Source organism: Clytia hemisphaerica, unplaced genomic scaffold (genome assembly GCF_902728285.1).
Source record: "Clytia hemisphaerica strain Z4C2 unplaced genomic scaffold, Clytia hemisphaerica genome assembly, whole genome shotgun sequence".
NCBI lineage: Eukaryota > Metazoa > Cnidaria > Hydrozoa > Leptothecata > Clytiidae > Clytia > Clytia hemisphaerica.
In genome coordinates, this window is record NW_027103425.1 from 467,959 (window position 1) to 495,301 (window position 27,343).

Below are 27,343 nucleotides of genomic sequence, written 5' to 3' on the forward strand. Positions count from 1 at the left end.
ATTAATGCGATATCTTTGAATTTTAGCCCTCATACTTCCTATATATTTTTCTTTTTTGAACATAGCCATTTTCCCTTTTCTTGGTGGGTAGAACACCATTGGGGCTTTATTGGGTAGAAAATCGAAGAGAAAATTTATATGTAAACAACTTTTTATTATTGTAAATAGTATATGTTGAAACTTTATCATGATTATTAATGTAAACAATACGATGAAATTGTACCCAATTTTTTTTTGATTTTTATTATAAAGCAATAAAAGTTCACGTGTAACAGTAAAAAAATTCATGAGATGTATCTTTGTTCTTCTCTGTTCACTTCTAACCAAACTGACATATGACACAACGTTGCTTCAACGTTCCTATATGCACGTTTGATGGATGTTGAGATTTTGTGCCACCTTAAATATAACCTGATGATAGTATTTTCTATTTCAGTGCACTTGGAGTTCAAACACATTGGCTGTAGCAAATAAATATTACGCTTTATTAATTACAAAATTACACCTTTTTAGAAGCAAGAGTCTAAAAGCCTGGAGCTGTCTATTGTCTTGTGTAGACAACCCTCCCCGCCCCTCTTCTTAACTGAGTTCCCGACTGAGTCCCTGAGCACTCCATCAATAAATACATAAAAAGGCCTCCTTGACTATGTGCTTTAGATTTGTACCAAAGTGTATCTCACGTATAAAACGTAACATAGTACGGCCTGTTTGAAATTTCCGTTGATATTGGGCAGGTCTGTTTATACACAGACAATGTTAGGCCCGCCGCGTGTGCGTGGGCAGGAAGTGAACATGTTACGTGTCAAAGTCTAAAATTGAAGTTTCTTGTGTCTTTTCCTACCTCCTATTCTTGGCACTTCAGAAAAATTAGAAACTAAAAAAAGTCTCGCGGGTGAGAGCCGGTTTGATGTGGAGGGTGGCCTTTGTCCTAGTGGGTGGTTGTTGTGCGGGCGGGATGATGATGATGGTCTATTTTGCAGTCTAAATGGAATGCACAGAATCGAGGCTAAATAAAAAAGCCGCGATGAATCAAGGTCACGTGACCAGACCTTCATCATCAAGTTATGGCGGTAACAAGTGGATGAAAGAACAGGCAGCAAATTTTGAATCACGGACAAATAAATCTAAGATTGTGGCATGGTTCGCGCTAGAGGAGGACTGACTAGGGCTCGCGAACCATCACGGAAGAGTAAAAAACCACCAAGCACTCCAAAAGAGCCAAAAAGTCCTCGTAAATCCAGGAGTAGGAAGGGCAAAAAGTTCGCAGATTATGCACGAAACTTTGTTGGTGACAGTGACAGCGATTCGAATGCATCGGAGGGTTCTTTGGCCACTGTAGAATCTTTGGAAGACAGTGTTGATGTAACTGATAAAAATGAACAACTGGAGTATGAAGGTTCAACACCAAAGGTTGCTTGGTTTGGAACAGTTGATCCTGAAGATATTCCAGGACCACTTCTATTACCAGTCTCAAGCAATGATTTGCTTATTGAAAAGGAACATCTGCTTCAAGCACTTGAAGTTTATGAAGCTGTAAGACACTTTGGAAGGGTTCTAAAAATTTCTACATTTGGCTTTGAAGACTTGTGTGCAGCATTAGCAGCAAAAGAACTGACACCGCTGCTATCTGAAATACATTTATTATTGTTAAATTCTGTAATTTCTTTGGATGAAGCTTGCCAAATTAACCACAGTTCTTTGGAAGAGAAAGATATGGTCTCGTTACAAATTCACACCATGGATGAATTCACATGGCCAGAAGTGATACGTTTATATGCCCATTCAGACAGAGATTTTGGATTTCTAGTTCCAATTGTTGAAAGAGAGACATATCCCATTGTTCCTGTTGAAGATACTTTGAAAGTTTTAACATGGCTTGTAAATTGTTGTATGATGACACCTCATATCAGGGAAGAAATTGCAAATGAAGGACTTTTTATCTCTGATGATCACTGTAGAAAATGCTGTAAAATGGGAGAGCTCTTATGTTGTGAACTTTGCCCAGCAGTATACCATTTGGATTGTCTCACTCCTAGTTTAAGTGAAGTGCCAGATAATGAATGGTTTTGTCCTGTCTGCGAAGCAAGTAAAGTTAAAGGAGTAACAGATGTGCTAACAGAAGTTGATAGATGTCAAGTTTACAGAAATGAGCCTTTGGGCTCTGACAGACATGGAAGGGTTTATTGGTTTATTGTGAGGCGCATTATTGTGTAAGTATAGTTTTTAAAAGCTTTCATAAATTCATCCAATATCTGATGACACTAGAGGAGAAGCTTTATTCCAGACTCTCCCACTTGATACAATTGATATATAACTTTTTCCAAGCGATAACCAATTGATTGATTGGATATCAATTGATTCTAATAATCGGTACCGTAACTGCATAGCGTCAGCCCCCCTGCTGGTTGAGGGGGGTTATACCCTAGATTTTTCCCGAAAAAGGAGGGGGCTGGAAGTACACCACTTTTTTGGGGGGACCTATGTACTTGGGGGGAGCTAAAATCTCATCACTTAATGTGGGGCTAAAATAATTCAGCTTAATAGTTGGCTTCAATTACTCAAATTAAAGCTCATGAATCTGAAAAAATTTTGCCTGCGGTGCAATATCTTAAACTTAGAACTGGATGCAATTTACAATTACATATTCCTTTTCGCCTTTCCATCCGCCATATTGAATTGTATGCAAAAATTATGGTGGCCAAATTGCCGTGGTGAAATTCCCTTAGAAAGTATGCAAAACATATATATGCAAAAAGAAAGTATTAATATTAAAACTTACATGCATAATTGGCATTATATTAAAATTTAATCTTGTAGAAGAAAGATTAAATTTGCTTCTTTTGAAAACTATAATCAAATTCGCTCATCTCTTAGAACAAGCACTTCAAAAAACCATAACATTAGACATAAAAACTCAAGCTGAAAAATCACCCGCGAAGGTACAAAGATAATCCTTATCCGGCTGACGGTAAATTATTGTCCTGGGAATAGAACCACCAAACGATCAAATCAAAACATTGATCTGAACCCGCTGAATGTGTGATGTCATAATTACTGTTTGCATGGTTTGAAAGTTTGATGTGTGTACTCCGTCTTGGTGGAATTTTTTAATGGCAGGAAAACAGAATATGCAATGTCTTTAAGAACAAATTTCTAAAAAGCTTTTGTTGTTCTGTAAATATTTCTTTTTGGACTAAGAAATTCCATCTTTTATTGTTCTAATGATTATAATATTTACTTATAAGATGCTTTGTTGTCTTTTTTAAATCTTTGTGTAAACTTGGATATGTTTTGCATATTTTCCAACTAAATCCAACCACGGCTTTTTCGTTCCTCTATTTTTGCGTACAATTCAAGATGGCAGATGGAAAGGCGAAAAGGTCTATTGGAAAACCCTTTTTTACTGGATCAATTTTTTGAAAGTGTCTAGGGTCGAAAGTCCTGGGGGCTAACAAAAATTCATAAATGTTTGGGGGGACTTAAAACTCAGGGGGGGGCTAATTTTTGCCTTGGACCTAAACCCAGGCTGACGCTATGTAAACTACGTGCAATGCCGTTATACGTTGTCTAATTCCATCATAGCAAGTATCTGGTTTTCGAAATGTCTATAAATAAAACCTGAGTATATAATCTGTTTAAAAAATCACTCTAACTACTTTGCAGACCAAATAGTTGCTTTGACAGATTTAGACACGGTTCGTTGGCATTACAAAAAGTTTTGGTAGACAATCAATAATTTGATTGCCTATTGATTGATCAATTATTCATTGCAGCCTAAAACTAAAAACTCAGGGTGGTTTCAGAAGGTATCCAATTGTGTCTTACCATAATTTCTTTCTTAAATTCTGTCAAATTGTCTTAAAACAAGTATTAAAATTCCACCACTGAAAATTCCTTCTAAATTCCTGATTTCCGTCAAAAATTCTAGAAATATTTTTTCCAAATTCTCCAACTGATTTTTTTGCCAAATTCCGTTTTTCTGGACTGAAACAGGCCTATTTTCCGTCTCGCACATAGGACCTAATTTCTGAGCCCAAATTTTTGTAAAATTCTACCACTTGGTCTAAAAAAAGGCTTAATTCAGCTCCTCCGTCAACCGTGAGTCCCCTTTTATCAGGATTAAAAACTAGGCTAGTCTTATATATACAGTTACAATGCTGACAAGTTGACATAGCACATTGACAAGAAATCCCTGTGCGAAGTTTATATCAAAATATGCAACAAAAACAAAAGTGGTCTCTTCTACTGACTGCTCCTTTTTGGACTGTTTATCGCATTTCCACCAATGAGATTGTCACATTTCACATAGCCCTTCTTTTTGGCGCCGATGGCCTTTCAGTGCCTCACATGATGTAAAATATCATCTTATCATTCAATTTACCTCTGTTATTTGTTTCAATCCGTGATTTTATGGTGTAGGCTTTCTCATCTTCAATTCTCTGAAGAAAGTGCAATTTTGATGCTAAGAGTTAGATTGTCAACAAAGTGCATGAGTGGAAGAAGAATTTACGATCATAAATATTTTCGTTTTGAAGAATTGATGAAAAAACGGGAATCTGGAAAATTTGCATTAACCCCCAGGCCATATTTTAGAAAGGCAAGGCAGCGTCTGTTAGTGGCCAAAAAGGGCACCTTTTCCAGTGTTTTTCCACTAAAAAGGCTGTTTTTACCAATATTTTAGTAATTTCAGGAGGGGCAGCGTCCGATAACCGGACGCTAAAAGGGCATAAAAAATAGCCTGACCCCTGTAACTATGGGGGAGCCCCCTGTTGCTAAGATGTTGGCTTGAAGTCGAAAATAAAACCACTGAAAACAAGAGTAAAATCGGCCTGCATTCCAAATCCTGTAATCTTGATAATAGGAGTGCTAGTCTAAGCTCTAAGATGATCTTATTACTTACAATTCATAGCAAATTAATGAAAAAACCAACCATGATCAATCAATACTCACAACTTTAGAATACACTTGATTACCTTTTGATTATCAGAAACAATCGATATCCAATCAATTGAATGGTTATTAATTGGCTATCAATTGGGGAAAGTTATTGATTGTATCGAGTGGGAGAGCCTGGTTCAATTCATTGGACCCTTAAAACAGGTTTAAATTATGCAAGGAATAATTTTTAATGAGATTTCTTTTGTTTTATTTTTTAGTCTCATTTCTTACTGTTGTTGCCATTTTATCTTATTTTCTTATTACATCAATCTTCAAGGCCGTTCAGCATGTAGCTTCTTTATTTTACAGGGAAGGTCGGCATGACGTATTTTACTACAGCACCCAAAAACATTTAGATGAATTGACCAGAGCTTTGAGAAGCCAAGAAGAATACGTTCTCCTGAATGCAATTGACGAGCGCTATGATGAGATAGTGAAACACATGAAAATTACTGATGAACTATACATAGAAAAAAAAGGTAATTTTTTTTTGTATTGAGGTTGAGATTTTTTTTTCAATATAAAATCAATATCATTTTTATCAGTTATATTCAAAATATTTAAAAGAAATTTAAATTTTTGAAGGTAGACCTTTTACCTCAAAATGCAAGGATAGATATTTAGATTTTAAATGTTTTTTTTCTTCTTTTTGACAAGGTGAAAAACATTCCTTTTTGGAGAAGCCAAGGACTAATTTGAAGCTTCAAGAAAGTTTGGATTACAAATCAGATGTTGAACAACATGCTAGAGAAAATTTACGAGGTTTGTATTCATATTTACCAATGTGTTGGTTAGATTCCATGCCTTATCTTTAAAGGATCACACTCAATTGGATTTAAGCAGTTCAATTTCATTAGTCTACAATCGTTGTTGAAATATATTGAGAATTCCGGTTATTTTAACATTTTTCAAGATTTATAGTTCCGGCGAGAAAGTCGATTTAATTTAATCAAGTATTTCAATTTGGGATGGGTTGGCAGACTTCCAGGCTATATTCGGAGCCTTATTGGACTATTTTTGAACTTAGCTTGTAAGTCTTTTGTAAAACTCAAAGTTAAAACTCTACGAACCTACTTTAGAGCACTTACAAATCGATTGTGGTTTCAAAACTTCCTGGGGAATTTCCTTTTTTTCTCAAATATTATGACCTTGATTGTAGTTTTAGAGGTCTGACAGGAACAATTCTAAGATTGAATGAAGAATTAAAAATCTTATAAGATCTCTAGAATTGATGATATATTTTTATATTTGAAGCCTTCTTGTTGTGGATTTTTGGATATTATTAAAACAATTGATAGTTAAAAGTTTGAAATTAGATGAGGAAACTCTCTTTCCAGGTGTCTGAAATAGAGAAGGTAAACTTATATATTGCAGAACAAGGCTGGGCTTAAAAAATTGTTGGTTTGCCGTCACCCGACCCTAGATTTTGGAAGTGGGTCGGTCGGTCGGAATTTTTATTTTTTTTTTGGCGACTTATGAAATTTTCGTCCATGGAAGGGTTAACAGTTTGTTTACATTTAAGTAATTTTGTATAAAAAACAGAAGTGCTAGCAGGGAATTTACGATTCTTATGCTTGAGACAAACAAGATACAAGTTTTGATTTTTTATTGTTTGAAGTTTTTCTAGGAAAAAAAATCTTCTTTAAAATGGCAATAAATTTTTTGGGTCGGCAGGTTTCGAGGTAGGGTCGGTCGGGTGACGGCAAACCAACAATTTTTTAAGTCCATCCCAATGCCAGACCATTTTTCATGCCCTTTAATCGTCCGGTTATCGGACAATGCCTCTCTTGAAATTGCTAAGATATTGGTAAAAACAGCCTTTTTAGTGAAAAACACTGGAAAAAATGCCCTTTTTGGCCACCAACGGACGCTGTCTTGCCTCTCTAAAATATGGCCTGAATGCTAAATAGCTATAATTTATAAATTTTAGGCTTAACCAGCCCAATCTCAGATCCAGATGACACAAAAGTGAAATTTGTTGATGATAGTTTGATTAAAGATCAAGTGAAACCATTCGATGTGAAAGATTATGAAGCCAAAAGAGGTCCTATAACTAAAGACACTAACTCGCCTCAAAGTCCAAACAGAGGATCACCTACTGAAGGCCTTGTTAAAGAAATCAAGAATGAGTTTAAGAATTTTGAAGAGGAAATCAAGTTCAAGGATTTGGAGGATGCAGGTACCCATATTGTTTTGAAAGTATTATACTGTGTTAGTTACTTTGATTACACAGTTTGGCTTTTAAAGGAGTTCAACATCGTTCATTGACCCCCTATTCTCCCTGGTTTTCCTTGCATTGCTTTGGCTTGGTACTTGCACCTGCTTGGTACTTGCACCTGCACTACTGGGTCAGAAACCGTTCGATTCGGACACACGAACGCTTTTCCATTCGTGACGAACGGGTTAACCGTTCGCGACGAATGCTTTTGCATCCTTCGCGAACGCCCTACAAAAAAGTTTGATTGCGACCGTTCGCGACGAACGCTTTTTCTTTTTAACCCGTTTGTGACGAACGGCTTGAAAAGAAAAGCGTTCGTGAAGAACGCTTACAAAAATTTGAGAAATGAAACCGTACGCGAAGAGTGCTTTTCCGTTTGCCGCGAATGCTTTTAAAGAATTATTCAAAAAACCGTTCGTCACAAACGCAACGAATGGATTTTAATGGGAAAGATTTCTAAGAAAATTTACTTAGCATGTACTTGGATTTATGGAACGGGGAATGAATTTACTTATTGAGTTACTTCTTTCATTAATGTTTTTTTTCAAAAGGACAACTTTATAGAAGAGGTCAAAATTGAAATAAAAGTCATTAAAAATTTGCAGCAAAATTGCTTTAAAAAACTGTTCGGGGTCGATAAGGTATAAGGAAACTTTAAGTAAAAATCATTTGTAACTTTTCTTTTCAAGTCCAAATCAAATCTTCCTTCCGTCTAGAAAGTCAAAACCAGAATATTTAAGTAGTTAAAAGAAAAACTTTGAAGATACCCCTGTCTCACCACGAACGATCTTTTAGAGAACACCTGTATCGGAATAACCTAATAATAAATTAAGTTTGGTATATATAGCCCTGTCCCACTCATTGAGATTCTTTGTTATTATTTTCGACAATGCAGGGCTGCAATCGGACTTTGATAAAAGTGATATTTGAAACACTCTTAAAAGTTTCGAAGAAAGTGATTTGATAAAAGTGATCTTAGAAACACTCTTAAAAGTTTCGAAAAAACCGATTTGATAAAAGTGATATTTGAAACACTCTTAAATGTTTCGAAAAAAGCGATTTGATAAAAGTGATATTTGAAACACCCTTAAAAGTTACGAAGAAAGTGATTTGATAAAAGTGATATTTGAAACACTCTTAAAAGTTACGAAGAAAGCGATTTGATAAAAGTGATCTTAGAAACACTCTGAAAAGTTACAAATGAAGCGATTTGATAAAAGTGATCTTTGAAACACTCTTAAATGTTTCGAAAAAACCGATTTGATAAAAGTGATATTTGAAACACTCTTAAATGTTTCGAAAAAAGCGATTTGATAAAAGTGATATTTGAAACACTCTTAAATGTTTCGAAAAAAGCGATTTGATAAAAGTGATATTTGAAACACTCTTAAATGTTTCGAAAAAAGTGATTTGATAAAAGTGATATTTGAAACACTCTTAAAAGTTACGAAGAAAGTGATTTGATAAAAGTGATCTTAGAAAACACCCTTAAAAGTTTCGAAAAAAGCGATTTGATAAAAGTGATATTTGAAACACTCTTAAAAGTTACGAAGAAAGCGATTTGATAAAAGTGATCTTAGAAAACTCTCTGAAAAGTTACGAAGAAAGCGATTTGATAAAAGTGATCTTAGAAACTCTCTTAAAAGTTGCAAAGAAAGCGATTCGAAAAAAGCGATTCAATAAAAGCGATCTTAGAAATACAATTAATTTTTTATAAGCATACAAAAATCCAAAAGCTGGCTCGGAAATGCTTAGATCGAGAGATTTACAAAGCTGAAAAATGCTTTGAAGGATGCTTATATCCTAAGCAAAATTTTAGAGAAATTTCGAAAATCCAGCCAAAAGCAAACAAATTCTGAAAAACTCTTAAATTTTTGCCATACATGAGCCTAGATATGCTTATAAGCGCAATACTTATAAAAAAACATGTACTCATAAAAGTTACGGAGAAAGCATTCGATAAAGAATAGAGTAAGAGACAGGGGTTTATGTAAGATTTGTTCTCCAAAAACAAAAGATGGTGAAAAGTTATCAGTCCCCATTTTTGAAGGAGAGATCCCGTTCTAAATTTACGTTCTCTAGTTTCGAATGTTTTAATTTGTACATATATTCAAAAACATTCGAACACGAAAATCTTTAGAAAAACAATGCAATGACTATTACTAATGCTTTTCGAGCGACTTTCTTTTCCAAAGCGTTCGTTATAAACGTAGAATTCGACTCGTTTATGCAACGAGCGTTTTAAGAAGCTAGCGTTCGTCACTAGCGTTTAGTACGAAAACTTGCACGTTTTTCTACTTCCGTCCTTCTTTAATTTTAAGAAAAGGTTATATACATTATAAAAATGAAAATCAGAGCTTTTCTTAGAGCGTGGGAGATTGTTATCACGTAATAAGCATTAGAATGTCTTCTTTTTCTTTTAAATGTTGCAAAAAAGGAGAGAAAATGTTGCCCAAGAATGGCGGTCTTTTTGATCTTTATAAAATGACACTGCGTTGTCTTCCTTTTCTTCACAGAGAGCAGAAATGACATGTTAAGTATCGATGAAATCCTTGATGAAATGAAATATGCTATAAAGTGAATTTCCACAGAGGATTAGCTCTTTTTTCTTACCTTGTACTTCGACAAGGGTTGTTCACCGACATTCCAGACGATACGGCATCTCCTATAACAACTCATATCAGAAGGGATGTGTACAGCCTACAACGTGGCTGAAATTATAGCCTAAAAGCCAAGCCCTCCCAAATCGAAGAACCCGATCAAATAATGTAAAAAGTTAAAGAAAAGTCAAATGATTTTCATCAGTATCAAATAAACTTTCTTTACACCATGTCTCAGTGACCCCGTTTGAAGTCAAAATAAAATGAAATGATTTTCATCCTTAGTAGATTAAACTTTCCTTACAACCCTGTCTCAGTGACTCCGACTGAAGTCAAAGAATAATCAAATGATTTTAATTATTATTAAACTTTCCTTATACACCCCTGTCTCAGTGACTCCGTTTAAAGTCAAAGAAAAATCAAATTATTTTTATCATCATTAAACTTTAAAAACAGTCAATGTGAGGAAAACCTCTGTTAAAGGTTTTGTTTTGATTGAAAGGTCTGATGATGCGGATGTAGTAAAAACAAGTGCGACAAGATTAAAAAAAGGTTTTGAAAAAATGAAAATACATTGAATAAAAAAACACTTCCTCATTCCTCAGACTTTTACTGATACTCTTTCGAATCTTTTTATGTTTATAATAAATAGAACGTTTTCTATCTTATGTATAATCAAAACATTCGATTGTAAATTTGCTCGAAATCAACTTAGTTTTTTTTGTTTACGAAAGCAAAAGAATGCGAGGTCACATCTTGAAACAAATTTTGATCTTTCACTTGTTTACAGGATATCGTTGCGTAAAAAAGTAGCTTTGATTTATCTGGCTCAGCATAAAGACTGCATAAAAAAGGCTCCTTTTATTCCTATAGAATACCTTTAAGGACGACAATTTTGACAATTGTTAAGAAGAGCCATTCAGCACACATTTTTAAAAACTTACAACCGTTTGTGACGAACGATTTTAAACGATTGTTCAAAAGCATTCGCGGTAAACGGAAAAGCATTCTTCGCGTATGGTTTTATATCTTGAAGTTTTTAAAGCGTTCTTCACGAACGGTTTTCTATAAAAACCATTCGTCACAAACGGTTTCCCGTTCGTGACGAACGCTTTTATTAAAAAAAATCATAAGCATTCGTCACGCATGGAAAAGCGTTCGTGTGTCCGAATCGAACGGTTTCTGACCCAGTAGTGCTGCTTGATCATTTAACTATCTAATAAATGTACCATTCTTAATCAACTATGCTACTAATACTTAATTGGAATTATTTTCTTTTACTTTATAGCATCAGAATTAGAAGAAATGACGGACCAGAAAATGACCGAAGAAAGCAGCCTATCAACACAGTCTGCATCTGAAAGTGAAAGTCCCATCAAGCGTGATCCAATGCCTACAGAAGATATTTATTATTTCAAACTTGGGCAAGATGGTGCATACCAACACTACAAAAACCAATTCAGCTCAAATCATTTAGCGAGAAGCAAACATGACATTAATATTGAAAGAGAACGTCGGAAATATGTACATGCCAGATTTTCCTTGGATGGGTTTCGCTGGATTGGCTCCTGTTTTAGAGGAGACTTGGGGCAAGTGTCAACCCTCCAAAATACACTTGTTAACTTTGAGAGTACTATACCAGCTGCATTTATGCACCCTAATTGGTACAAAGAGCGCAACTTTTGGATACAAGCTGTTAAACTATGCACAGAGGTCACTCATTTTTCTGCTATTCTCATGTACTTGGAAGAAATCATCAAACCGATTATCATGGTGAATTCCTGGAAACAAACCTGTGGTTCCCTACAATGGGATCGTATACAAGGTGAATTGAAACCCGCCAAATCAAAACAAACAAAGAAATCACAACAAGTAGAGAAAATAGAGGTTGTCAGTGATGATGAGATTGATATCCCTCTAGGTGAGTCCATATTTATTTATATCTGACACATTATTCATTAAAGTTAACGCTCTGTGTATTACCCAGAATGATAATTTGCCCTAATAAAGTTTTTAGGTCAGGAAAATTATGTGTCTTGTTAGGTTTTTGTCTTACTTTACTGAAAACATTTATTTTATTCAGTGGATGGGATAGGTTTTCATTTTAAATGAAGAACTATTGAATCAGTGGTTTTGTTGCTGTATCGAAGTTTATGTTTCAAATATGGTATAGTTGCTTAGAAACTATTTTACATCTAATTCACAATTATTTCCTATTATAGATGATTTAATTCCTGTCAAGTTCCGATGGAAACCAAAACATAGTGTGTGGGAGCAGAAAGGTGAAAGTTATCGTATTTACGGATCAGGAGGCTGGATGTGGACATGCTCATACAAACACAAACAAAAACAATACACCAAAAAGCAAAAGCGAGAAAAATTACACGAATTACTTAAAACTATCAAAGCAGAGAAAGGATCTAGTTATGAACGGAACAGTAAACTGAATGTTATAGAGAATTCAACAAAAGATTATGAAAATCTGACTTTGTTGCATTCACCGGAATCTGATAATGAAGACGCAGAGGTGTTCAAAACAACGTTGGTTAAAAGACCAGCCATACTATCCAAATCAACCAGAGACGATATCAGTAACTTTGGTAAACAAAACATTGACTGCAAATGGAAGGGGAAAACGAAAATGAAAATTTTACAAGAATGTGATTCGGACTTATTAAAGGCTGTTTTTGAAAAAAGAGAGCCAAAAGAACAGGTCACTATCAAAACAGAGAACACTGAAAATGAACGGAGTAATGAGCAAGTGAATTTGAACTCTAATGAATCGTTGTCTAATGTTTCACCAGAATCTAATGACCAATCTGTAAATCCTATACCAAATAATACCTCCTTGAAACAGGAACCTCAAACTCCATCCAACCAAATGAAACAAGAAGGTGTTGAGAACACACCAAATGGCTCCACATTGAAAATCAGTGCACCCACACCAAGCATTGAAATTGAACCAATGGTGAGCCAAAATGGTGCCACAGGTCAAGAAAAGAAATTTTTGAAAGTCACTACCAAAGTACCTCTATCAGCTACAAATGATCCTCAAAAGTTGTTACAATTAATCAATGGAGGAAATAATCAATTATCGATCATGAAAGCTCTGGAAGCTGCCGGTATGAAGGCACCTGGTGGAAAGGTCCTAGCCTTTCGGACAAGTAGTGGAAATTTTGTTATCAAAGCAGCTGATTCTATTGCAACTAGCAAGCCTGTCATCAAAACACCAACTTCCATCAAAACAGTCACAACCTCGTCAAACCAAACAACCCCGTTAGCAGCACCCAGAACTGCACTATCCTCTTCAGTCAGCACTTTCGCCAAGAATTTAAATCAACAAACTGCTTTCCTATCCAAAGTGGAGAAAAGGATACTGTTAATACACAAGCCATACAAAACTGCTTCATCGTTGCTAGAGGAAGAGACCAAAAAACTCAACAACCAAAGGCTAGGTGTGAAACGTATATTCACTTTACAGAAACACTCAGTCCGCAAGCTAGCTAGAGGCAATTATTTCAAACAAGCAAATGGCTTTTTATACAACATCAGATCAGCATCATCATCTTGGCCTAAAGGAATGCCAAGACCAACCCTTCGTATGGCTTGGAGGTACCTGACAGCGAGCTCCAAACATTTCTCCTCTATCGCACACTTGTTACGTATGCTACACTCTAGTATTGATTGGGATACTATCAATGATCAACCACATAAGGGTATTAAAAGAGTGGTTACTTCTCTCAAAGGTATATTTATTTTATCTTCTCTTTTTTTCAATTCACTTTTTAGTGTAATTCACTATTCAATGGGTCGAACACTCAAACGCTCAAAAACCTTTTTTGAATTTTCGGTCGGGCAATATCCTGTCCACTGCCAGTCGGGAAGTTTTTCTATATCTCAGAGCTTATTAATGCATGTTTTTTTTTCATAAGAAAGTCAAAACAAAAAAAAATTGAAGCTTTTTCGGTGCTCTAAACGTTTTCTGAAATTTGCAGCAGATTTTAGTGTGATACTGTATACCTTTTCATAAATTACGTCACGTACATCTCTTACCTTGTTTTGAAATTATTGCCAAGGTGATTAACTCCCAGTGGATTTTATTAAAGCTGCTTTCTATTCATAAAATAATCATTTAGTGTCAAGGGACATAATCACCATGGTAATTGTTTCAATACGAGGCAAGTGATGTTCGTGACGTAATTTATGAAATGGTCTATTGCACAGTCTGCAAATTCTAACTGAACGCCTTATGTTTCGATGTACTTATGCTCTTAGTAAACTTCATATTGTGTCTTTGCTGATTACGTGTTTTAATCTAAAGATGTTCTTTAAAAAAAAGTGTTCTTATTTATTTATTGTTCTTCAGGCCGGGTAGCTCAGTCGATAGAGCATTCGCATAGTGTCCTCCTCCCCCCTTTATAAAGGGGGGGGGGGGGGGAAACCAATTTTCCTATTTTGAATGGGTGAGGGGGGAAATGAAAATTTGAATAGTAAAGGGGGGGGGGGGGGACATCGATAGTTGGCAAATTTGGTGGGGGGAAGTGTGAAATCACTTCAATTTTATCTCAGCAACCAAGGTCAGTCCACATGATATCATGTGATTAGATCATGATTGAAAAATTAACCAATTTTTGTTCTATTTTGTCTAGTATTCCTTTTGCAGCAAAATTTTACGGTTGTGTCAGGTTGAAATTTGAGAAATTTATACGAAAATGATATTTTCAGAATTTTCTGGGGGGAAAGCAAAAAAGAGGGGGGAAACTAAAAAAGTGAAAAGTCATAGGGGGGAAAAAGAGGGGGGAGATTTAAAAAAATCAAGAATTTGTTGGGGGGAACAAACCCTGGAGGACACTATGATTCGCCTTACAATCTAAGGTTTGTGGGTTCGATCCCCGGTCACCCCAAACTCGGCGGATGAGTAGCTTAGATTGGGTAATCTGATCTAAGCGGTAAGTTAGTGGGAGCTGAGAGTAGGTGTGGCGCTCCACCTCAGCATTCGATCTCCCAGGTCTAGCGCAAATAGAAAAGGGGATAGACTCACTCACTCACAGCTCCGTCGACAGCCACCAGATAAATATACTTACTTACTTACTCTTCAGGCATCATCACGATCGAGATTCTTGATGGTGAACCTATCTCATCCAACGGGTTGATCTATCGATACAAAATACGCAAAATTTATCAACCATTCAAAGTAAGGACCAAGAAAAGTAAGCCAGCATCGCCAAAGACTCCGGAGCCTGCTGTATCAAGGCGATCACTGATAGGTAACTATGTATTGATTATTCATCACTCACATCTCATTTGAAACATTAACTATTCATGATATTCATGACGTAATGTTTTCTACGGAAAGACCCCGGTTTTTGCCAGTAGTGGCAAATTTTATACAACTTTTTGTCTAGTTTAAATTTGCCACTACTGGTTAAAACCGGGGTATTTCTGTAAAAAACATACGTCATTTGAAATATTGACTATACCTTAAAATTTGTCGATATAAGTGGCAAAATCTTTCCCTGCACTTTACATTTTTTTTTTCGTAAACCACCACTTCCGATTATGGTATACTTTAAAAGTTATTGCATCTTCTCAAATTAACCTGACTGCAGGTAATTTGTACAAATTTTCTAAAAGTCTATTAACACCAATGCCTTAATTACGGTCAAATGGTGTTTCTGAACTAGAATTAAACTTCTTTTTATGCAACTCTTTTGAAAAGAATCAATAGTTGTATCAGTTATGATAGTATGTTTCCGTTTACAGTCAACTCTCTCTAATTCGAACTTTTATTATTCGAACATTTCTGTAATTCGAACCAAAATATTGTTCCCTTCGGCTGGAGAGTGATATGAAATATTGAAATACTCTTTGTAATTCTAATCTTTCTCTAATAGATCTTATCGGAGTTTTTGATATTTCTAAAAAAGCGATGCATTGTGGGATTGTTTAGGGGTATTACAATAGAAATCTCTTTTAGGAATTCCTCGAGGGAATTCTATTGTAATACCCTCGAAACAATCCCACAATGCATCGCTGAAAGTCAACTGTTTCATTTTCCACCAGGCATCAATTTACGTGAGCGAACAACTCCTTTGAAGTACACTATTGATGAAGACGATAACTTGAGTTCCAGCGAGGATGAAAATGGTGAAGTCTTTCCCAAAGAGAAAACTACCTATGAGAAATGGATGGTCGAGGTAAAGATCAAATTTTCTTTTCGGAGATTTATACTCTAAACAGATTAAAGATGAAATTTCATTTCACTACGGGAAAAAAATTATCAAAACGATTATGACCCTTTTCAGACCTGTTCAGACTGCTTTTTCACTCATTTTTAGGAATCTTTCACTGGCTATTTTCTTTTCTTTTTTGACTCCCAAGAAAGTGATAAAACTGCAAAGAAAGCAGAAATATTTATAAACCACTTTAGATAGGGTCAATATTTTACGTAGATAATCCAGTAACCTAGGACTTTTAGACAGTCTTTCTATTGTTTTCACGTGGTCAACGGCCAGCCGGCTCGGCTATCTATGAACTGAACGTAATATTGGAAGGGGTGGGGATTCGAACCGCCTGGTTTGTGAAGCAGACGCCTTGGACCACTTTGCTGTCGCTCCACAAAGAATTCACTTCACTTAGACTTCACTTTCTTTCTCTATTCTTAGGATGAATTGAACCCTTGGGAAGTGAGACAATACTGGGATCGCGTGAAAACTGAACGAAGTATGAAGAACTACAGGACGGACAACAAAGCACAAAATGTTTTCAAACCTGCTTCTCTACAAGCTCCTGTCAAAAAGATCTTGGCCGACTCGGCTATCAAACGTGCTAAAATGGGTCTCCAAAAGGTTTGTGTTTGTCATTTTTTATTGTTTTCAAAAACTCCAATTTTCTCAGAAAAGTCGGTTGATACGGCCGGATATTGTTTCAAATTTAATTACTTTTACATTGTTCCAGACAAGACCCCCAATCTTCGAGTCGATATTTTACATGGGTAGCCCAGTATTCTAGGATTTTTAGACAGTCTTACAATTGTTTTCATGGGGTACGCGGTCAGCTGGCTATCTAAGAGCTGAACGGAACATTGAAATCGAGCCCACCGTTTTTGTAACACTGACGCAATTAGCCATCGCTGGCCTTTAATCTTGAACCATTAAATCTTTAAAAATCTTGCGGAAGATTTGGTCTCTTCGCTGACAGAAACTGTTTTCTAATTCTCATATTTTCCAGGGCCAACTTGGCATAAAGACGAACATAGCACCTTTATCATCATTAAACGGACAACATATTTACCCGAAACCTCTGGGTATCGCCGGTAGCACCTCAATCTCCAATGTCCTTCTCAATAAATTTCCATCTCACAACAAATTCGCTCCCCCTAAAGGAATTTCACCTCTAGGTGAGTATACGTTTCTCAATCGACAACTATTTTTTGCAAAAAAAAACAACATTGATTTCTGAAGCAGTTACTCCCTTTATTAACGATTTAAGATCTCCAGGCTTTGAATGTTCTTTTATGTTCCTTACAATTTACACCATTTTCAGGGCGTTCAAAAGTGATCACACCACGTCAACAAGGGCGAAGAACAGCTGTCCACCCTGAGCCAGAGTAAGAGCGTTTATATCGATGTTTCTTTTTAAATTCAGTAAATTATCGAAGTTAATAAAAAAAAATGAATTTCCCTCTGGTTAAATTGTGAATGAATTTTCTATCAAAATTTGGTAGAAATCATTCTTGGAACTGCTTAGCTCTTGACTGGATCTGATCTACAATTCAAGTTTAGATGATAAAGATTTTCAATGGTATATGTCCTTTTTCTTACCAAGGTACCTGATAGCCAAATCAGTATTAGAAGGAGTAATCAAGAAAGTTGAGACCATCCAACGCCGTGACAACAAAAGAAAGGCTAAGAAAGAAGGTAATTGACGACTCTTAATAGAGGCCATTTCACAGTCGATATGGATCATGGGTAATCAGGACTAAATGCGCCCGATAACGGTTTCCCGTTGGTTAGACGCAAAAATCTTCAAAAAATTTCAAAACATTGGACCAATAGTAAGTCGTTATTGTGCGCAATGGTTCTGATTACCCATTACGCTTTGCGACTGTGAAATGGCTTAGATTTACATTTGTACTACATCATTCATTTCGCAAGAACATCTCATGCTTTTGCGTAGAGAGGTCAATGTCATTAAGGTCGATGCTTTTTCCCTATTGGCTTTTCCAGAAAAGTTGGAGTTGACCCCCTGGACACTCAAAATTACCCTCTAACAGAGCAAAATTACCCCCAAACAGAGCAAGTTTACCCCCCGGACAAGGCAAATTTTGTAAATTTTTCACAACCCCCGGACACTGTATCCTCCACTCCCCATGTACGAATATTTTCTGGACGAGCCCGTTTCGCGAGCTTGTTTTATCTTCGTTTTTTTGTGACGGAGAACGGTCCATATGCAATCAATGCTGATAGTTCGGAACTACTGATCTCTGAAAACTGATTAGGCGTCCTACAATAACGAAAGTGTCTTTTCCTATTCTACTTGACAATCTACTGATTTCGAATGTTTTGAAATTGGAACGTTCGGAAATCTAAAGTTAAATAGAAAACAACATAGTGGACTAGCCGGCCGTAAAACTGGACACACTTTCCCGGTAAATATGGGGCAGTTAGCCTATCTAGTGTGTAAAAGAATTATGATATCTGTGTTAAGAACTAAGATGATTTAGTAGTCCTAATATTTCTCTACCACGGCTTTACGGTCCTCGACCTTAAATAAAAACCATGGGCCGTTCAAGTCTCTGATTCCATAGCCAGTTGAAGATACATAGCGACTTCATGTATCCCTGTTCTTTTTCTGTGTCGATGATGGTAATTTAGAGCTGGTTTGTTCCTATCTGAAAGAGCACTTAATTTTTGCGCGTGAAAACTGTGGTTGCTCCTAATCACTTCAGCTTCTACCCCGTCTTCAAAAGCGTAGATACATCCTTTTTGGACCTACCCCGGTGGGGTAGAGGTCCTATAAATTAACTGATGTCCGTCCGTTCGTCTGTTCGTCCGTTCGTCCGTCTGTTACCAGCTTTTCTCAGGATTGGCTCATTAGTTTTTTCTGATTTTTGGCACAATGATGCAAAATGGCAATGCCCAGAATGTGACGGAGCCCGATTTCGGAAAAAAAATTTCTTTCCGGCCGAAAGTGCCGGAAATATGCCGGAAAAACTGTTTTTTTGGCATTTTCTCGAGATTTTATCATTAGTTTTTTCTGATTTTTTGCTCAAAGATGCGTATTAACAATGCCCAAAACATGGCCGAGTCCGATTTTTGAGAAAAATTTTTTTCCGGCCGAAAATGCCTGAAATATGCCGGAAACGCCGTTTTTCTAGATTTTCATTGGACTTTTTCCTTACAATCGGTTGTTTTTTCATTCAAAAACATTATTAATAGCAATGCCCACCATCAAGCATGTTTAAATTTTTTATAAAATTGATTTTGAAGCCGGAACTATTTTAAAAGTCGCCGGAACAACCTATTTTCGCCGGGAAAACGGTATTTCTTGAATTTCTCGAGCTGTACTTTATATATTTTTATGAAATTTTGCACACTGATGCAATATGACAATACCTAAAATGTGACGGAGCCCGATTTTCGAAAACCATTTTTTTCCGACCAAAAATGCCGGAAATATGCCGGAAAAACCGGTATTTTGACTTTTTCTCGAATTTTCATTTTTAGTTTTTTCTGATTTTTTGCATAAAGATGCGTATTTGCAATGCTCAAAAAATGGCCGTGTTCGATTTTTGAGGAAAAATTTTTTCCGGTTGAAAATGCTGGAAATCGCCGTTTTGCAGATTTTCATTAGATTTTTTTCTATTTATATGTTTTTCACACAAAAACATTATTGATAACAATGCTCACCATCAAGCATGATTCAATTGTCAATAAAACTGATTTTTGCAACCAGAACTTCCTATTTATTTTTTCCCTACAACCCTTCCCTCTCCCCATCAACAATCAATGATGAATTTATTGTGTTGTGTATTTTCGCTAAACGCTATATTTTCTGACTGATTTTTTTCATTTTTCTTTTCGCATTGCTATCTAACTTTCATCATCAGGTAGGTCCATTCAGCATGTTGCTTGTTTTCTATAATATTTTATTCCTAACCACCCAGGTGCCATCAAGAAGCAACGTATGGTGGAGATCAGTCGATTAGGAAATTTACTGGAAGACCGCAAGGAGAAACTCAAGCGCGAGATGAAAAGAAAACGAGCTATTCTAGAAGAACTGATGCTTCAAGAGTTACGCGCAGAATTTGAAGTGAAAAAGGCGGCCGAGGGCGAAGAAATTATCCGCATGGATACAATCGAAGAGTCAGATGATGCTCTCCTACAGGTAATGTGCAAATCGATATACAGTTGACGCTCTCTAATTCGATTTTCAATGGGGAATTGGATTTTCATCGAATAAGGAAGTATTGACTGATTTTACGTCACTTACAACCAATCAGCTGTTGGTTCCGTGATGTATTGTCAGAAGACATGGTGCATATCATGAATTGAATAGTAGAGTGTCGTTTATGAGAGTTTTTTGTTGACGGTGAAATTCAATAGTATCGAATAGTGGAGCGTATCGAATAGTGGAACGTCGAATAAGAGAGTGCTAAATAAAGTTGAAATTTCAATTCTCAGCGGTCAGGAATGAATTCGTTTTTAGAATACTCTGAGGTTCCCAATAAACGGGAGGAAAAAAAGAAATTTTCGAGATTTTAATAAACGGGGGGACCTTATTGCCGGAGGGGTTAGAAATTGTACTTCTGAAAACCCAAAAAAAAGGTAAATATAGGCTAAAATCAGGCTATTTAGAAAAATAAGGGGCCTTCTCTTTCACAGCTGAAAATATTCTCAAAAATTAATAAACGTCCGGAGGGGTTGGAAAATTTTCAAAAAATTAACACGCGGGTGGGCCCGTTTATTTGGAACTTAAGAGTAACATTTTAATTTTGACGATTTTTTGTTGTGATATTTTTCTATTGCACATGTATTTTCCACCTCGCTGTTTTTATCATCGTAATCCACCGCCCATAACCCGTAACCTTGATACCTGTCTCTCTCATAAGGTTGATGAAGAAGAAGACGGAGAGGAAGAAAGCTTAGTTTCAGAGCTACCTACACCTCAGGCCATCAAGAAGCGAGTATCCACTGACAACAACGAAGACTTGGAACCCGAACACAAGAAAAAGAAAAAGAAAGTCAAGAAGACTAGTCTAACGAAAGAAATCAAAGAGAAAATAGAGCCGGTCATCAAAGCTTCGAAACAGGTTGCCCCTTCGACTCCCAAGAAAGCAAACACTGTTGGTGCGGCTGCGAAGAAAACCGACACCAAGTTGTATTGTATTTGTAAAACACCCTACGAAGATACGAAGTAAGTTGCAGGGGTTGAAATAACGGTCGGACATCGGACATTGTCCGACCCAAATTGCTCCTTGTCCGACCAGAAAATGGTAATTCTCAAGCTAAAGCAACCCTGATCGGACGTTTTGTCTGACCCACTTGAAATCGTTATTTCGAGCCTTGAAGTTGTGTAAAGGTAGAGCTTTCGGCTACCGTACGCGAGGTCGTGCGTTCAACCCTGGCCGGATCATACCAAAGAATCTTGATGCCTCTCTGCTTATTGCCCAGCAATTAAAGAGATCATGAATAAGTGAAGCTGTCCAGGGTAAAAAAGTGGTGCCTTCCCCTACTTTTGGGTAGATAGCTATTGAGTTTGCCGGTTTGTTTTGACTGCGACTCTTTACAGATTTCTCGTAAATTACTTTTTTACGAAGTGAGCATTGCGTTCTAGTAAAATTTGGAACTATGGGAAGCTTTATATGAAACGAATGATAATTAAAGTACATTTTTGGAAGGACGGTCTGAGGCCCTTGAGGACACTAACACTGAGACTCGCTTAAATTTCTTCAATCAGCTTTCGTATGCTGTTTTTACAATGACAGATCTGTATTACAGCGGAGTCTACATAACTCGAACATTCACGAGGAACACAAATTTGTTCGAGTTAAAGAAATTTCGAGTTATGGAGTAAGGTTCGTGAGGCATTGTTAACTGAAGGGACCAGAAAACTTGTTCGAGTTATGAAGACTATATTTACCATAATGATTTTTTCAGGTTTTACGTTGGTTGCGACCTATGTAACGATTGGTTCCATGGTACTTGCGTTGGTGTCAGTGAGACAGATGCAAAGACGATGGACGAGTTTATTTGCAAGGAATGCTCCAAACAGAACCAAATTGTGGAAGAAAAAGAATTGTATTGTCTCTGCAAACAACCTTATGATGACTTACAGTGAGTATCGCTGCCATTTTTCGTTCGCACATACTCTGCACTTGTTTACCCGCTCTTTTCACGTCTATTCAATGGGCTCTACCGGAAAATGTCCGTACATGGGGGTGATGAATATATAGTGTCCGGCGGTAGTGAGAAATCTACAAAATTTACCCTTGTCCGGGGGGGGGGATCTGCTCTGTTTGGGGTAATTTTGAATGTCCATGGGGTCAAAAGTCACAATGTCCGGGGGGGTAAATTTCCAAAAAATATTTTATCCTCCACCCCCATATTCAAATTTTTGGACCTACCCCGGTGGGGTGGAGGTCCTATAAATTAACCTGTGTTCGTCCGTCCGTTCGTCTGTGACCAACTTTTCTCAGGATTGAATCATAGGAATCTTTTGATTTTTGGTACAAAGGTGCAAAATGGTGGTGGCCAAAATGTGACAGAGCCCGATTTTCGAAAAAAAAATTTTTTGGGCCAATTTGGGCCAAAAAACGGCTAAAAAACGGGTTTTTTAGACTTTGAGAAAAATTGGATCATTAATTTTTTCTGATTTTTTGTACGAAAGTAGCCATCATAGGTAAAAGATGGCTCAAGCAGATTTTTGCAAAAAAATTTTGTTGGCTCAGAAAACGCATGTTTATCTATAAGAATCACTATTAATAAGCATACATCAATGTTCTTAGTCAAATTACTCAATTTTTTTATGAGATAGATGTTTTTTTTGCTCATGAGGGCTTACTTTTAGAGAGTATGTGTGTTTAGACATAAAATTTTGGTTGCTTAGCGTGTTTTTATAGAAAAACTGGCCAAATTGGATATTTTTTTATTAGCACATTATCAATTACTTAATTATTAGCTTTTCTCGAGATTGGCTCTTTCATTCTTTATGATTTTTTGCACAAAGATGCATAACTTTAAACCATCAAATGTGACGGAGCCCAATTTTTGAAAAAAAATGTTTTTGGGCAAATTTGGGCCAAAAAACGGCTAAAAAAAGGGTTTTTTGGACTTTGTGAAATATTGGATCATTGTTTTTTTTCTGATTTTTTACATGAAAGTAGGTAAAAGATGGCTCAAGCAGATTTTTGTGAAAAAAGAATTTTTCAGCTCAAAAAACGCATCTTTATTTATAAGAATCACTATTAATAAGCATACATCAATGTTATTAGCCAAATTACTCAATTTTTTAATGAGATAGATGTTTTTTTTTGCTCACAAAGTCTTGAATATGAAAGATTACTTCAAGAGCATGAAATTTTGGTTTCTAAACGTTTTTTTTTATAAGAAACAAACGACTAATTTTGATAGATCGTCACTATTTGTGTTCTGAATGATTTTTTAACGGTCATTCTCACGTAGATATCAATTATATTTGTTAAATGCATAACCAGGTAGGTCCATAAAAGTATCACTTGTTTGCTGGAAAAGCCCAATTGTTAACTCCCTCACTGACTCATGCGTTCGTTTATTCATCCAATAATTTATTCAATCGTTCATTATTTCAGTCACTAGCTTGTCCATTCAGTCTCTACTTCTTTCATTCGTTTATTCATTCTCTCTTTCACTCATTCATTCATTCATTCATTCATTCATGTTTTGATTAGTTTCGTTTGTATACAAAACAAACAACACTAATTACTAACTAATTATTTTGAATCATTTACAGATCCGTAATGAACGCTCAAAACCTTCAGTATTTTCAATTGAAATTTCAGCTGAAAAATTACTATTTTCAATCCATTCCGCTATATTTTTCCTTGCCTTTAAGGTTTTACATTGGATGTGATTTCTGCCAAGATTGGTTCCACGGTACGTGTGTGGGAATTACTCAAATCGAGGCTGCTGGTATCAAACAGTATCGTTGTCCGAATTGTTGTGATAAAAACGATCAGAATCTAATCGAGTTGAGAAAATTGTCGACCAAAGAAATAGATGGATTGAAACGTTTGCATCGCTCATTAAAGGTAGGTTTTGATTTCTTTATGCTCAAGACCATGTTCAGACGTTACGGTTTCGTATCGTTCCGCTATGGTTTCCGTTACGGATCGAGAGTGTTCATATTGGTTTCGGAACGTTTTGGAGCAGTTCCGCTCCGATGAAAATAGTGGAGCGAAACCGTTTCCATCTGTTTTGCTTTGTAACGTCTTGGACGTTGCGAATTTTGACGTTTTAACTTGTTTCGGAACCGTTCGGAACGATACGGAACCGTAACGTCTTAACATGGTCTGAGTATGAAAAGAATTGAAAAATATGCCACCCTTTCGCAATGACAGATGATTTTTGACCGCAATCGTTATCTACCAGTGCTGAAAAAGACATGTGTCCACGATTACGCAAGTGCACTTCTATTTTCAACATTTATTAAATTTTGCTTTATTTTTCTTTTACAGAGTCATAAGATGGCATGGCCCTTCCAGCAACCCGTCGATGCAACCGACATCCCTGATTACTATGAGCAGATTAAAGAACCCATGGGTATGTTCGTTTTTTGATTAAATATCTTTTTAAAGGGAACTTCCGAGAATCCGGTGTTCCGGTATTTGACAGGAAATGACCGGTATTCCGGTATTGAAAAGCCGAGTGCCCGGTACTCCGTTACTCATCGTAACCTTTTTGACGGTATTTGTCAAATTTTTGTTTGGTAATGACTTACCTCTACAACAATCCAAAAGTTCTCTTAACAATCAAAAGCTCCAAAATCGTAAATATTCGGTTAAGTGCTGCGGTAAAGCCACTGTTTTTCATCTTGGTGCGTTTGATTGTTAAGGGAAATTTTGGATTGTTATAGGTAAGTACGTTATGCAAGCATTTTATGAATAAATAACCGTTATTCCGGTATTTTATACTCTCGGAAGCCCTATTTTTAACACTAATTATGAACTCTTCTTTGTCTCCTTAGATAGTATTTCATTTCTTTTCATGTGATCCACTGAAAGGAACATGAAAAGGACAGGAGCTCGAATAAGGAAACTTGAGTCTATACACTGACCTTTATTTATCCCTGGATCGAGCCTTATCCACCATCTTTGATTGGAGTTTTTTTGGAATTGAAGCCTTTGCAATGTTAAAAATTAACGTCTAACGGTACTACATCATCAAGGTAGACCTAGCGCTCTCGATGCATTTACACCGCTATTGAGTGCCGCCATTAGGGTACCACTTTTCAAAAAACTCCGATCAAAGATTTTGCTTTGCTGGGATTGAGAAACTCGGTCAGGTATATATAAAGGTCAGTGAGTTTGAAATTCCTATATCTTTAGTTGACTATTGTTAATTCGTATTTCTGTTTTTGAAATCTTTTATGATTATAACCACCTAAAGGTGAAGGTGAAATATCCACATTTTCTAGGATTCTGATTTCTCTATAACTCGAAGAAATTATATTTCCTGTTCGAGAGTTCGAATTATAGAGAGTCGACTGTTTGTTTTACAAATCATTTTTCATAGATTTCGAAACGATGAGTAAAAAATTACGTGAAAAGAAATACACCACATTAGCGGAATTTGTTGCCGACGTGTCAAGAATTTTCAACAACTGTCGTATTTTCAATCCACCGGATTCTTCTTTCTACAAATGTGCCGAGGTCCTTGATAACTTCTTCGTTCAAAAATTGAAAGGTTTTAAGAACACGCTGATGAAAGGACGCTAGATTTATTTATACACCGTTTCATGATCGAAATCAATCATGGGTAATCATTGCGTCCCCATAACGGCTTCCCATTGGTTAAAAGCAAAAACAACCAAAATTCTGGACCAACAGAAAGTTGTTATTAGAGCGCGGTTGTCCTGATTACCCATGATTCCTTTTGAATGTGAAATGATTTATCGCAAAGTGATTTCCATCAGATCAGGATTACTTTTTGATGATTTCGTTAAAACCTGCACATATCGAAGAACTTCGATTGTTGGTTTGTTGATTCGGAAGAGCCGTGTATATTCCAATGGTGACGACGTCATAATGATTGTCTCATTTGCTTATGCAAGCTAAACGATGCTCATATATTTATTGATATATTTGACAACATTGGTTATAGATAAGCGCATGCGGCTCTGACTACAGATTCAAAATTCTACTACTGTAGCTTCACGCATAGTTTGTAGTTCACGCACACGCATTTCCAATCTAACGGTAGCGCTCATCCTTTTTGGAAACATTGAGCGATCACTATAAGGAGGACCACTTTATTCATCAATTTCTATCAGCGACTTTGAACTGGCAAAGAAACATTCAGAACTATGCAATTTCAGTTCAAACCATTATTTTCCGTCATCAATTTTTTTGTCTTTTGTATTTATTTCCACTGATATGATAATAGAGAAACCATATTATTTATTTCCCAATCTATTGTATTATTTTTGATTCTTTTTTTTTTGGTCTTTAAAAATTTTTAGGCGTAGCTCTTAGAGAAATCGCTTTACTACTGTTTTCATGATATGCACCCCTGCAATGACTTCACGAAATTATGCAACTTTTCTGCTTTTATTCCGCCCAATAACGTCACTTTTTCTTTTGTTTAAGTGACGTATTGGGTGGAAAATTTTAAAAGTTCCCAGAAGACTCTCCAGTGATGCATATCATGAATTATCTTTTTGGTGATCATATAAACTGAAGTCAGGAGTTTCATTTCGATAATTTGCATCTATGAAAACGTCCTCTCTCAATTTTCTTGTTCTTAAGAAAACAAACAGTTGCTTTTTTGGTAGACTTAATTAATAGCATATACTATATATTCTCAGTTTTATAATAGTAGCTAGAGTGAATTTTTATTCCCAATTTATTTCATTAAAAAGTATAAAAGATTTTTTTGGCTTTTTTTAATTTTCAACATTATTCAAGCGCGTATTTTGTTCATAATACTTATAACATGTAACATATAACATGTATTACGCGTATTATCTGGTTATTTCATGTTATTTTCATAAGACGGATATCATATATGACATAATACAAGTACCTTTTTTAGTTTGAGTAATCTTTTTATTATGGAAGAGACATTTTTTTGAACTATCTAAAACATCATTAAGGCCAATTTAGCAATATTAGAGTTGAGGTCTGTATTACTATGAAAAATATGCTGAGCTTGCAAAAACTAGCGTTCAAACTAGTCCCGATAAAGGTGACGATTTACGATTCTTTTTTGTGTGGATTTTTTGCTTGTTACTAACGGCATACTCCGTATAAAAAACCCTTGAACTGATCAAAAAGTGAGCAAAACAAACTAATTTCTAGAAACAATGGAAAGAAACCAAAGGCTTCCAG

General features: G+C 36.1%; 1 protein-coding gene across 1 annotated transcript; it reads left to right on the forward strand.

Moving 5' to 3' along the window:
- Positions 1–1,037: 1,037 nt before the first annotated feature.
- Positions 1,038–26,424, forward strand: LOC136797909 (nucleosome-remodeling factor subunit NURF301-like). Its single transcript, XM_067054491.1, has 18 exons — positions 1,038–2,210; positions 5,248–5,417; positions 5,596–5,700; positions 6,869–7,117; positions 11,045–11,677; positions 11,979–13,502; positions 14,856–15,023; positions 15,820–15,953; positions 16,422–16,604; positions 16,987–17,155; positions 17,302–17,365; positions 17,584–17,675; positions 19,925–20,145; positions 20,870–21,174; positions 21,918–22,094; positions 23,851–24,046; positions 24,473–24,557; positions 25,530–26,424. Exons 1-18 carry the CDS (start codon positions 1,138–1,140, stop codon positions 25,730–25,732), a joined length of 5,751 nt encoding a protein of 1,916 aa, XP_066910592.1. The 5' UTR covers positions 1,038–1,137; the 3' UTR covers positions 25,733–26,424.
- The last annotated feature ends 919 nt before the right edge of the window (positions 26,425–27,343 follow it).